The following is a 14,825-nucleotide window of genomic DNA, read 5'->3' on the forward strand; positions in this document are numbered from 1 at the left end:
CATAGCACTTGTCATCTAATATACTATTGAAGTTGCTCATTTTCTAATTTTGTTTTTATTTTCTGCTGGAATGTAATTCCATAAACACAGAGCTCTTATTAACAAAACTCCTAGAACAGTGCCTAGTACACAGTAGGTGCTAAAGCAATACATATTAAATGAATATCTTTTACCACCACCGCCACTCCCATCCCCACCAATGTCACTATGGCACAGCAGAAGCAGTATACCATGGTGCCTAGGAGTGTGGTGTCTAAGGCGTGACCTTAGATTTGAATCTCAGCTCTAACACTAGCCACATAACCTTCTTAAGTTAGTTAACTGCAGTTTTCTTATCTGTAAAGTGAAGACAAAAACTGTACCTATCTGATGGAGTTGTTGTGAGAATGAAATAATATAAACCATTTAGACAGCATTTGGAACTACATAAATGATAGGTATTATCTCCACTAAAACATGCACTCATTACCACATGTGTTTTTTCCTGCTTTGATCACTGCTGTATCTGTAGTGTCTAGAACAGTATCTGGCACATAATAGATGGTCAGGTACTCTTTGTTGAATGGATCGGTGAATCCACACCATTACATTTCTTGGTGTATTGTGGCACCTTCCTACCAGACTCGCTGCCCCAGACTGCCTGGGTGTTCTTTCTAAACTCGACTCCAGTGGTTCTCAAATTTTATGACCTATCAGAATCTCCTGGAGGGTGTGTTAAAACAGATTGCTGGGCCCCATACCCAGACTTTCTGATTTAGTAGGTCTTGGCTGGGGTGGAGAATTTTTATTTCCTTAATACTATTAGTGATGCTCTTCCTGGGTCCACACTTTAAGAAATACTGTTCTGATTTAACATGTCACTCCCTTGTTTCAAACTACCCAGTGTGCTCACTGCCACTCAAGTTAAAGTTTAAGCTCTTTGGCTTCGTATACAGGCTCTCATGGTCTGGTCCCTTCTTATCTGGTTTAGCCTTGACTACCCTTGTTAAGTCTCTCTTATTTCACCTCTTTTGAGCCCAACACTTTGGTTATAAGGAACTATTTTCAGTGCTCAGACTGAATGAAAGTTCATTCCGGGGACTTCCACTGTTCTAGGGCCTGGATGCTGAACTCAGATTCACCTTTTCTGCTCAGTTTCACTGATGGCCCCTTTCTTCTTGCAGAATTGAGTTCTTTCTTGGGTCCCCACACTGCACCTTGAGCACATTTCCATTAGAGTATTATAAAACTTTTTTCCAGGGTTTCTTTTTATGCCAGATTGTGAGCCTGGCAGAAATTGATATGCCATGGCTGATTCTTTATGTATTTCCAGGTTCAAGCACAGTGCCTGGCATTTAGTAGATGCCCAGTAAATAATAATAGTTAATATCTATTGAACACTTACCATTTTCCAGGGCTTTGAAAAGCTCTTATTCCTTCTTTCCTTATTTCCTTCCTTCCTTTTCCCCAGTATAATAATAATGCTTTTTAATCAGAGGGTTGAGGGTAGAAAGTGAAAAGAGGTAAAGGTGGTGGAGAGATATATGTAACTAATGCAAAATAAGCATACATTGTGATTTTTTAAAAACCACCTTCTATTATGTGAGTTACCCTCATATATCTTCTTTTTAAAAAAAACAAGTATCAAGGTGATTGTTTATTTTTAATTCCCACCCGAGGATATTTTTTCCGTTGCTTTTCAGAGAGAGTGGAAGGGGGGGAGAGAGAGAGAAGGAGAGAGAAACATTGATGTGATAGAGACACATCGACTGGTTGCCTCCCTAATGAGCACCAACTGGGGCCAGGGATCAAGCCTGCAACCATGGTATGTGTCCCTGGCCAGAATCGAACCCGGGACTTTTCAGTCTGCAGGCAGGCTAACACTCTAATCACTGAGCCAAACCGGCCAGGACCACATATGTCTTCTTCTTCTTCTTTTTTTTAGAAATATATATGTATATATTTTTATTGATTTCAGAGAAAGGAAGGGAGAGGGAGAGAGAGAGAAACATCAATGATGAGAGAGTCATTGATTGGCTGCCTCCTGCATGCCCCCTGCTGGGCATCGAGCCCGAAACCCAGGCATGTCCACTGCCTGGGAATCGAACGGTGATCTCCTGGATCATATGTCGATGCTCAACTGCTGAGCAACACTAGCCAGGCCACATATGTCTTCTTAATCCATCAGCTCCTATAAAGAAAGGGTAGCCTTGCCAATCTCATTTACTTTGTTGCCATTCTCCCATACACTATGCAAACATTTTCTTACAAACCTATTGATCTACAATTGAAATCTAAAAAACAGCACATATTTAACAGCATATAATTTGGTAAGTTTTGAGATATGTGTACACCTGTGAAACCATCACCACATTCAAGAACTTGCTTACTTGTGCCCTCAGACAACTGCTGATTTGCTTTATGTCACTTTTGATCATCTCACATTTTCTATAATGTTATATAAATGGAATAATACCAAATGTACTCTTCTTTTACGTGGCTTCTTTCATTCAGCATAATTATTTTGAGATTCATCCATGTTGTTTTGTTGCATCAGCAACTCATTCCTTTCCTCCCAGCTTTGAAATATAATTAACAGATAATATGGTATCAATTTAAGGTATACAACACAATGACTTGATGTATGTATATACAGCCAAATGATTACCACAGTAAGTTTAGTTAACACCCATCAACTCACATAGTTAGAATTGTTTTCTTGCAATGAGGACTTTTAAGGTTTACTTTCTCAGCAACTCTCAAATATGTAATTCAGTATTATCAACCATAGTCACCAGGCTGTGCATTACATCTCCAAAAATTCTTCATTTTGTAAGTGGAAGTTAGTACATTTTGACCACCTTCACCCATTTCTCCCACACCCCACTGACAGCCTTCAATCTGTTCTCCATTTTACAGATGAGAAAACTGAGTTGTAAGGAGTTTAACTTAGCCAAGATCACACAAATTTAGTGGGCCTCCAAAATCCAGTGACTAGACTCTTAGACCTGAGCTACCTATTTTGAAATGTTAACTTGAATGAATCCATACATTTCTCTGCTAGTTCTAAGCCAAATATCCTCTCAACTTCTTCCAAAACAGAAATCAGAATATAGGGGAGGAAAAAAATCACAAAGCTGAAGATAAACTCTCTGCCCTTAAATCATATAATTTAGTACATCTTGAATTTTAAAATTGTTAACCCTTAGTGGTAAATATAGTACCTTGTTTTTATTTTAAAAACTTATTAAAATACATATTGTGTACATTATTTTACATTGTTATGGGTTAAATTGTTCTTCCCCTCCCCAATCCTCAGTACTTCAGAATATGACTTTACTTGGAAGTAGGGTTGTTGCAGATGTAACTAGTTAAGATGAGTTATACTGGAATAGGGTGGGCCCCAGTCCTAATTATAATGGCTAGTGTCCTTATAATACAGGGAAATTTGGACACAGACATAGTTATGGACTAAATGGTGTCCCCTTATAATCCACATGTTGAAGCCTTCACCCTCAATATGACCATGTTTGGATACAGAGCCTTTAAAGAGGTAATTTATTAAGGTTAAATAATGTCATAAGGGTAGGGCCGTAATCCAATAAGACTGATGTCCTTATCAGAGGAAGAGATACCAGGGATCTGAGCACCCAGAGAAAAGATCCTATGAGGACACAGCAAGAAGCTGGCTATCTGAAGCCAAGGAGAGATAAACCAAACTTGTCGATATATTGATCTCTGATTTCCAGCCCCCAGAACTGCAAGAAAATAAGTTTCTGTTGTTTAAGCCACCCAGTCTGTGGTGTCTCCTCTTCAGTCCTGCTGAGACAGAATAAATCAAGGACTTTGAAGCTCTTGAAGTTCGAAGGGCTTTGGGGTTGCTGAAAGGGAGAGATTCCCACCTGGGGAATGAAGAAACAGCGGCAGCCAATGTTGACCACATTTCAGTTTTCTTTGCTAGCATCCTCTTGGGAGTCAGTATCCAGAACATTGGGCTTCTTCTGCAAATCTTTTATTTGAATCTTGAAGATGCCAAAGTAAATGATTGTGTCTTCCTCCAGAAAAGCCAAATGTATGGCTCACATCTTCCAACAGTGGTTAGGTACATGTCTGTGGGCTATGCTTACCCATCTTTACTATTTACTATCTTTCCTTTTTCCTTTATTCCCAACTCTCTCACAATTTCTCTTTATTCATTCATCCTGTATCCATTGTGGAAAGAGAGAGGATAAATCAGTGTGAACCCATCCTTTTATTCTTTTAATATTGTTTCTGTTAAGTGTTTTTGTAAAAGATGAATTGCTAACTAATATGTAACCCGTGGATAAGCAGCATATTTATGTAAGAGTTCCAGCAACTAGCTTCAGGGAAGGAGGCTGACTCCAGGAATAGGACATTCTGACTCTGGGAGACTTGCTGACTCTCAGCCATAAAAACTGGGCCTCCATTTGACCAGTTTTCAGATAATCATTAGGATGGACTGTGCTGACTCACACATAGAGAACTTTCAACTCTCCTCCCCCTGATTTATTGTTCTTTCCCTTTTCCTTCTAATAAAAACCCTTGCCTGCACTGAGATACTAAGATGATCTTCAGGACTCAAGCCCAACATTTTCTCAGGCTGCCAGCTCTTGAATAAACCGTCTTTCCTTGCACCAGCACCTGTCTCTCGAGTAATGGCTTTCAAAGTGGCAGGCAGCCAAACCTGTGTTCATCATCAAGTGGACATATACATAAGAATATGAGCATTACCTGGATCTGCCTTGTCAGGAGCTCCAAATCCTATCAGAGGTAAATGCACTGGGGTCTCCAGCCACCAGGCTAACTGCAGAATTTGTTTTTAGGTATAAACAACCTAGCCAAAGTGATAGCCCTCCTTTAGTTTAAGACAAATCATTTAATACTCAATGAAAGGTGTTGGCAATAGTACACTAGAAGAGTGCTATACTCAAGTTAGTGATTATGGTGTTTATACCTCTCTACCAACACCATCATTCTTTTTCTTCTTTTTTTCCCCCTTCACCGCCTCTTCCTTTACCCCCCCCCCCCCCCCCCATTTCATGAGAATATGTATTTGAATAGAATTCTCAGTAGCATGGCTGCAGGACCATGTTGATATTCTCTAAGGGTGGAATTCTGATTCCTGATTCCCCTGGTTAGAACTCAATTGTTCCTGGATTTATTCCTATATTATTTTGTGTCTCTGTGGAAACATTAATTTAGCATGTTCTGCAAACTTGTTGTCTCTAAATAGACTGATAACTATTTGAAGGCACAACCTTAGTTACCTATGTAACCACTGCAGGCTTGTCACTGTGCTATTCTCAAAGCGTCAAAAATGTTTGAGTTGTTTGTGATGATTAATATTGTGGTGGGGAGATCCAAGATGTTGGTGGACTGAGTGGGAGCTACACTGATACTCTTCCGGGACCAATCGGGATTTACCATCCTGCAAACCAACTGAAAACCAGCCGGAGAGCACCCTCATAACCAAGGAGGAAAAGTGGAGACAGCACAGAGACTGGTAGGAAGTGCGGACACGAGAGGGCCGCCTGGGCCTCCACAGGCAGCAGCTGAAGGTCCAGAGGGATATCTCAGCTGTGGGGGTTTCCAATGGGGACTCAGGGGCCTAAACCCCAAGCTGGGCTTCCCAGCCAAGAGAACCAGAACTGAGAAGGGTGCCCATATAAATTCTGGCTGTAAAAAGCAACTGGGTTTCTGTCTGCCTGGGAGAGGCAGCTGGAGCTGCAGGTACCCTCTTAAAGAGCCAACACACAGAGTTTCCTGTGCAGCCACTTACCTTGGCCTCTGGCGGAGTTGGGGTGGAGTGGACTGGAGCTGTGTGGGGTGAGCCTGGGGTTGCGGGCTCTGGAGAGTGAGCTCAGAGGGCACCCATCTGGATTCCTGTGCCTAGTCATTCCCCCAGACTGTGGAGGACATCTTTCTCAGGAAGACAATTTTTGGCTTTTGCCTGAGGGGGGAAACAATTGCCCCACCCTGCTGGAAAAACTTCTAGCCCTCCCCTCCCTGCCTCTCTGCTCCCCCACTCCCCTGGAGTTTCTACAGCCTGAGGCTCATTAAGAGAATCAGTTTAATCAGCCTGCAGGCAGAGGCAGGCCTCAGAGTGCTTTGAATCTTTGCCTGATCTGCTTCAGAGCCTAGGCCTTGGAAAAGCAGACTTTGGTGTGCATTTTGGTCCTGTCCAAACACACCCAGCCCCAGCAGAAGAGACCTCAAGCCCAGGGTTGTTGATAGCTCCAAACAGTGTACTCAGAGCAGGTCACAAACTGCGTCTGACATTGGCCTGTACCAGAGACCTTCCGAAAAGACTGAGAATCCTAGGACAGCGACCTAATAGTTAGAAACAAACCCCAAAAAGGCAGCCAAAATAGCAAGCTCCAAATGAAAGAACAAGAGAAGTCTCCAGAAAAAGAGCTAAATGAAATGGAGATAAGCAATCTATCAGATATAGAGTTCAGAACACTGATTGTAAGGATGCTCAACAACACGAAAAAAGACATGGAAATTATGAAGGAAATTAAGAATGACATAGCAGAAATAAAGGTTACATTGGAAGGAATAAAGAGTAGATTAGAGGAAGCTGATGATAAGATCAGTGAATTAGAAGACAGGGTAGAAAAAAATCACTCAATTAGAGAACCAAAAAGAAAAAACAATTAAAAAACAGGAGGACAGTCTAAGGGAGCTGTGGGACAACACAAAATTTAACAATATTCACTTTATAGGAGTGCCAGAGGAGGTTGAAAGTAAGCAAGTGTTAGAGAACCTGTTTGAAGAAATAATGGTAGAAAACTTTCCTAACCTGGTCAAGGAAAAAGTCACACAAGTTCAGGAGGCACAGAGAGTCCCAAGCAAGAACAAACCAAAGAAGCCCACACCCAGACACAGCATAATTAAAATGCCAAGAATTCAAGACAAAGAATCTTAAAGGAAGCTAGACAAAAGCAATCTGTTATCTACAAAGGAGCCCCTATAAGGCTGTTGGTTCACTTCTCATCAGAAACTCTACAGGCCAGAAGGGAATGGCATGAAGTATTCAAGGTAATGCAAAACAAGGATCTGAAACCAAGACTACTCTATCCAACCAGATTATCATTCAAGGTAGATGGTGAAATAAAGAGCTTCCCATTTAAAAAAAGGCTAAAGAAGTTTATCACCACCAAACCAGCATTTCAGGAAATGTTAAAGGAACTGCTGTAATTAGAAGTAGAAAGAGAGAGAATGAGAAACATAGGCATAAAGAAATAAAATGGCAGTAGATAAGTATCTTTCAATGATACCCTTAAATATAAATGGGTTAAATGCCCCAATAAAAAGATATAGGGTGGCTGAATGGATAAGGAAACATGACTCAAATATATGCTGTCTACAAGAGACCCACCTCAGAACAAAAGACTCACACAGGGTGAGAATGAAGGGATGGGAAAAAAATTTCCATACAAATGGTAATGAAAAAAAGTTGGGGGAGCAATACTCATATTGGACAAAACAGACTTCAAAATGAAGAGCAGAACTAGAGAGAAAAAAGGTCATTACATAATACTAAAGGGATCAATCCAACAAGAGGATATAACCCTAATAAACATATATGCACCCAATATAGGAGCACCTAAATTTATAAAAAAACTTCTAGAGGACTTTAAGGGAGAGGTTGACAGCAATACAGTCATACTTGGGGACTTTACCACCCCACTGACTTCACTGGATAGTTCTTCCAGACAAAAAATCAACAAGGAAACAGTGAACCTAAATGACACACTAGATCAGATGGATTGAACTGGCATTTACAGAACATTCAATCCCAAAGCTGCAGAATATACATTCTTCTCAAGTGCACATGAGACATTCTCAAAGATAGACCACATGTTAGGACATAAAACGAGTCTCTGCAAATTCAAGAAGATTGAAATAATATCAAGCATCTTCTCAGACAACAATGGCATGAAATTAGAAATCAACCACAATAAAAACACTAAAAACCATTCAAACACGTGGAGGCTAAATAGAATGTTTTTAAACAATGAGTGGGTTACCAAGGAGATCAAGAAAGAAATAAAAAACTTCCTGAAAACAAATGAAAATGAATGCACAACTTCAAATCTATGGGACACAATGAAAGCAGTCCTGAGAGGGAAGTTCATAGCACTAGAAGCCTACCTCCAAAAACAAGAAAAACTTTTAATAGACTCTCTAACACTACAACTTAAAAACTTAGAAAGAGAACAACAAGAAAATCCAAAGTAAGTAGAAGGAAGGAAATAATAAAGATCAGAGCAGAAATAAATGACATAGAGACTAAAAAGCAATACAAAAGATCAATGAAACCAAGAGTTGGTTCTTTGAAAAGATAAACAAGATGAATGAAACTTTAGCCAGGCTCATCAAGAAACAGAGAGAGAGAGGGCCCAAATAAACAAAATGAGAAACAAAAGAGGTGAAATAACAACTGACCCAACAGAAGCTATACAACCTGGATGAAATGGACAAGTTCCTAGAAAAATACAAACTTCCAAAACTCAATTAGGAAGAGTCAGAGAACCTGAATAGGCCGATAACTGCTGATGAAGTTGAAGCAGTAATCAAAGGGCTCCCAGCACACAGAAGCCCTGGCCTGGATGGCTTCACTGGGGAGTTTTACCAAACATTCAAAGAAGAATTAACACCTACCCTCCTAACAATATTTTAAAAAATCCAAGTGGAAGGAATGCTTCCAAGTTCTTTTTACAAGGCCAGCATTAGCCTAATTCCAAAACCAGATAAAGACATTACAAAGAAAGGGAATTACATGCCAATATTCCTGATGAACATAGATGCCAAAATCCTCAACAAAATATTAGCAAATTGGATCTAGCAATATATTAAAAAGATCATGACCAAGTGGGATTTATTCCAGTGATGCAAGGCTGGTACAATATTCACAAATCAATAAACATGATATATCACATAAACAAATTGAAAGACAAAAATCACATGATCATATCAATAGACACAGAAAAAGCATTCGATAAAATCCAACACCCATTTTTGATAAAAATTCTCAGCAAAGTGGGAATAGAGGGAACATACCTCAACATAATAAAGGCCATATATGACAAACCTACAGCCTACATTATACTCAATGGACAAAAACTAAAAGCATTTCCTCTATGAACAGGCACAAGACAGGAGTGTCCACTTTCACCACTCTTATTCAACATAGTACTGGAAGTCCTAGCCACAGTGCTTGAACAAGAAGAAAACATAAAAGGCATCCAAATTGGAAAGAAGGAAACAAAACTGTCATTATTTGCAGATGATATGATATTGTACATAGAAAATCCTAAAGACTCCATGAAAAAACTACTAGGTTTAATAAATGAATTCAGCAAGGTAGCAGGATACAAAATTAACATCCAGAAATTGGTGGCATTTTTATATAACAATAATGAACTCTCAGAAAGAGAAACTAAAAAAATAATCCCATTTACCATTGCAACTAAAAAGTAAGATACCTAGGAATAAACTTAACCAAAGATGTGAAAGACTGTACTCGGAAAACTATACGACATTGAAAAAAGAAATAGAGGGAGACAAAAACAAATGGAAAATATACCATGTTCATGGATTGGAAGAATTAACATCATTTCAATGTTCACACTACCCAAAGCAATCTATAAATTCAATGCAATCCCTATTAAGATACCAACAGCATATTTCACAGATCTAGAACAAACACTTTGAAAATTCATATGGAACCCAAAAAGACCCCAAATAGCCATGTCAATCTTGAGAAAGAACAAAGTTGAAGGCTTCACAATACCAGATATCAAGTTATACTACAAGCCACTGTAACCAACACAGACTGGTACTGGCACAAGAGCAGATATATAGATCAGTGGAACAGAACAGAGAACCCAGAAATTGACCCTCACCGTTATGGTCCATTAATATTTGACAAAATAGGCAAGAACATACAATGGAGTAAAGACAGTCTCTTCAACAAATGGTGTTGTGAAAATTAAATATGTACATGCAAAAAACCCCCCAAAAACAAAAAACAAACTAGACCATCAAATTACACCATACACAAAAGTAAACTCAAAATGGATAAAAGACTTAAATGTAAGATATGAAACCATAAAAATTCTAGAAGAAAACATAGGCAGCAAAATCTCAGACATCTCTTATAGCAATATGTTTGCCAATACATCTTCTAGGGCAAGAGAAACAAAGGAGAAAATAAACAAATGGGATTACATCAAAATAAAAAGCTTCTGCACAGCAAAAGAAACCATCAACAGAACAAAAAGGAAGAACATAGTTGCCAATGACACATCTGATAAAGGGTTAATATAAAAAATATGTAGGGAACTCATACAACTTAACAAAAGGAAGACAAATAATCCAATTATAAAATGGGCAAAGGACCTGAATAGACACTTCTGCAAAGACCACGTACAGATGGCCAAGAGACATATGAAAAAATGCTCAACGTCACTAATCATCAGAGAGATGCAAATTAAAACCACAGTGAGGTATCACCTCACACCTGTCAGAATGGCTATCATCAACAAATCAATGAAGGACAAGTGCTGGGGAGGGTGTGGGGAAAAGGGAACCCTAGTACACTGCTGGTGGGAATGCAGACTGGTGTAGCCACCATGGAAAACAGTATGGAGGTTCCTCAAAAAATTAAAAATTGACCTGCCATTTGACCCAGTGATCCCACTTCTAGGAATATATCCTAAGAAACCCAAAACACCAATAACAAAAACTTATGCACCCCTATGTTCATAGCCGAGCAAATTTACAATAGCTAAGATTTGGAAACAGCCCAAGTGCCCATCAGTAGATGTTTAGGGAAAAAAAGCTCTGGACATTTACACCGTGGAATACTATGCAGCTGTAAAAAAGACAGATCTTTTATCCCTTGGAACAGCATGAAGGGAACTAGAAAGTACTACGCTAAGTGAAATAAGTCAGCCAGAGAAAGACAAGTACCACATGATCTCACTTATATGTAGAATGTAATAAACAAAATAAACTGACGCACAAAATGGATCCAGAAACATAGAAGCATGGTACAGACTGAGGGATCTCAGAGGGAAGGTGGGAATGGAGGAGTTAGCGGGGAGAGATTAATCAAAGAATTTATATGTTTGTAGGCATAACCCATGGACACACACATTGGTCTGGGGGTGGTGTGGATGCGGGGTGGAGGGGATAAATGGGAGTAAAAAGGAGACATATGTATATTTTCAACAATAAAGATAAAGAAACTTAAAAAAAGATTGTGGTGTCTGAGACTTGCTAGGAAGGGCACAATAAATGCCATCGTGGCTATTTTGTAAATCTTAATACTTTAACAAATCTTTTCATAAAGTTGCTCTGGTGCTTAAAAATTTCCAAACCATTCCTCCATCACCCCACCACTTATTTTTTCTTTTGTACAACTTGCAAAAAATACAGCTCAAAAGGGCGGTGGAGGGAGGCTAGCAGCTAATCTATCCTTGGGATCTTTACTTATTTGCCCTAAGAACAAGCATATGAGTCATAATCATCAGAGATCATGTATTTATTTACTCAGTTTGGAGTTATAAATGGAAGGGGGAACTAATAGTTATGGAATCTACCATGAGTTGGATACAATTTTTTCTCATATCATTCTCATGGTTATCCCCTAAGGTAGACGCTGGGAAGAGAAGAAGGGAAAGGGAGCTGGGTCTTCAGGCTGTCAGTGCGCGAGCAGCAAGAGGAGCGCAGTCTGATTTCACAGGAAGCTCTGCATCCCCTTTGCATCCTTGGGGGGGGGGGGGGGTTGCCGCCTGCTACGGTTGTCCTTTCCCTTCGCGCTACTGTTCTGCATAGGCACCGACAACTCTTCAGCAAAACAATTTCGTGCTGTGTCAAGGCTTCCACCAGGAGCCACTCTCCTTGCTGCACCCTAGACCCAGCGCTGCAGCCCCAGCGCTCCGCTCCGCCGCGACCTCACTTCACGCAGCGCGGCTCTGACGTGTAAATCCTCGGGTCGCCGGCTGCGGAAAAGCTCCTAGGCACCGCCCCCCAGCCCCAGGGCTCCTATGATTGGATGCAGTTGAGTCCTGCCGGCCAATGGTGAGGCGGAAGCAGCTTCCCGGAAGTGGCGGCACGGTCGGGACCTTCCCGGGCGCCCCTGGCTGGCTTGGTTGGGGAGCTCGTTCGCCCGGGTTGGCTGGCGCTATGAGTTCCTTCCAGGGACAGATGGCCGAGTATCCAACCATCTCCATAGACCGCTTCGACCGGGAGAATCTAAGGGCCCGCGCCTACTTCTTGTCCCACTGCCACAAGGGTGAGTGAGCGCAGCGTGCCGCCCACTCCCTGGGGACCGGGGCAGCGCGGGTTCCGGCCCCGCGGGGAGTGGCCCGGGAGCCTGAGGGGAGGGAAGGCGGGGGTCGGGTCCTGGAGCGAGGAGTGCGGGCTTTGGGAGGCCAGGAGAGAGACTAGCAACAGCACCATGTCCCGGTCTGGCTCTTCAGCCTCTGAGGCTTTGTTTTCTTATCTGTGCAACTGCCGGCTGCTCACTGCACCTGGGCAGTTCGATCGGGCATAACCCTTATGTTCCAGAAGCGCTCTTAGCGGCGAAGAGTCAGAGGTAGGCGAGGGTTACTTCATTTTTCTCCCACTTTCTCGCTACTGTGTTATAAAGGAGAATGTGATGGAATTCTGCCATACTCCCCAAACATTTATTAACAAGCAGGCACACTCACGCTCTGAAATCAAGCATCCTGTCGGTAAACTCGTCAACAGCGAGCCCCCCTCCCCTTTAGATATTTTGTTCACACCCAATAGAAAAGGTTCATTTTAGGTTCCAGGCAGGATATGGTTCACCTTATAAATGGCCAGGTCAGGCAACCAGAACCGTAAGATTTCACAGCTGGAGGCCGGTAGGGATGGAGCCTGAAGCTTCACCCCTAATGATGTGGCATCCAGGCTACATGTTCCAGACAGGCTGGAGGGTCTCTAAAACATTTTAGCCAGAGGTGGCATACCACTACCTTCACAGCCATTGTCCGTTTTTACTATCTATTATGCTGATTAATGAGTCACCAACTTCACCAATGAAAACAGTTTTGACATTCACTATGCTAATTAGCACAGCCTTTGGCATTGATGAGAGGTGAAGAGAAACTGAAGCACTCTAGCAGCTGCTCCTAGAGTGTGGGCTTCCAGAGTAGCTTGAATAGGATAGTCTCAACTACTCTTGAAGAGTGAATTAGAGTACAGTGGTACCTCTGTTTTCGAATATACTCTGTTCTGGAAGACTGGTCGAGCTCTGAAACGCTGGAAAACCAAGGGATCAACAGCCGACAGCTAGGCTTCAGGATCTTGCACTCAGCAGAAGCCATATGGCATGTTGGACTTCCAAGGCGTGTTTGAAAACCGAAGCATGTATTTCCGGGTTTACGGGGTTTGAAAACCGAAATGTTCCACAACAGAGACGTTAGAAAACTGAAGTACCACTGTATAACAAACATGGACATGCATATCACACAGCGTAATTTTAAAGTAAATTACAGATGTCAAGGATTGCCTTTCCTCAGGGGTTGGGGTTGGTGTGAAGACCAACTGTTGTCTTGTGTGTGGAATCAATCACTTTCACCTGGTGTAAATTGTTGATGTTAATTGCTTTGGGGAAATACTCTTCTTGCTCAAAACTCATTGATCTCTTTATAATGAGGAAAATCTGAAACTCCTCTCTCCATTTGCTAAATAGCACTGGGAGCCTCTTTGAGGGTCTTTCTGCTTATTCTTGAGAATTACTCTTTTGGGGTATTGTTTTTCATTGAGAACCTGCTGTTGGATGAGGATGCCCCTGTTTTTACCTTTTGTGTTAAGTTTCACTGGGATTTCTGAATGTGTATGGCAAGGGGCTTGCCTTCATGTTTAGGAGTAATGAATTTGTAGAAAGAATTAATCTAAAGGAATCTGAAATCATCATTAGTTTATAAATTAAGGCAAGAAATTGCTTTTCGAGAAGTTTATAATAACATTTCCTGTTCTCAGATTACATGTGGGTCTGTTTACTCAACTGTGTGTAAACTCATCAAGGGCTAGCACTCAGTTTCTGCTTTTGGTGGTTTCCTATGTTGCCTGCTGGTGATTTTTAACCTTTTTTAGAAACAGACTTTTTTGACTGTTCATATGGACTGAATCGTGTCCCCCCAAGTTCATATGTTGAAGCCCTAACCCCAAGGTGACTGTCTTTGGAGATAGGGTATTTAGGAAGTAATAAGGTAAAATGAGGTCTTACGGGTGGGGTCCTAATTTGATAGGATTTGTAAGAAGAGGAAGAGATATCTCTCTTCACACACACACCTAGGAGAAGTCATATTAGCCAGAAAGGTCTTACCAGAATCCAACCTTAGACTTCAGCCTCTAGAACTGTGAGAAATAAATTTCTGTTGTTTAAGCTCCCATTCTATGGTATTCTCTTATGACAGCCCTAGTAGACTAATACATAATATCTAATAATATCTATGGACCCTTTTGTTAGGAAAAAATACACTTAAACATGTTAATATCACACATTGGTACAATTTGGGGCAGGCCATGGACCCATTTGATGCTAGCTTATGGACCATCTGGAACCCAGTGCTGTGCTTGGAGTTCCGTCAGGCTTTACTAATCATCAGTGAGGCCTGGAGGATGAGAGGGGACCCATGGCCTGAGTCGCCCTATATTGGGGAGGACCCCTTAAGGGGACAATTTATAATGATTTATTCTGGTCAAGGAAGAAGAAAAAGGCCCTGAAAAGGAGTCTCTGGGTGCACTTCTAGCAGCACAAAACAAACTCACTCAGGCTGTGT

General features: G+C 41.2%; 1 protein-coding gene across 1 annotated transcript in view; it reads left to right on the plus strand.

Moving 5' to 3' along the window:
* Nucleotides 1-12,198: 12,198 nt before the first annotated feature.
* DCLRE1C (DNA cross-link repair 1C) overlaps nt 12,199-14,825 on the plus strand; it is a 41,160-nt gene continuing 38,533 nt past the window's right edge. Inside the window, exon 1 of the mRNA XM_016210053.2 lies at nt 12,199-12,307. Within this exon, the coding sequence (XP_016065539.2) occupies nt 12,199-12,307 (109 nt within the window). The remainder of the gene's footprint in view (nt 12,308-14,825) is intronic.

Source organism: Miniopterus natalensis, chromosome 1 (genome assembly GCF_054644295.1).
Source record: "Miniopterus natalensis isolate mMinNat1 chromosome 1, mMinNat1.hap1, whole genome shotgun sequence".
Taxonomy (NCBI): Eukaryota; Metazoa; Chordata; class Mammalia; order Chiroptera; family Miniopteridae; genus Miniopterus; species Miniopterus natalensis.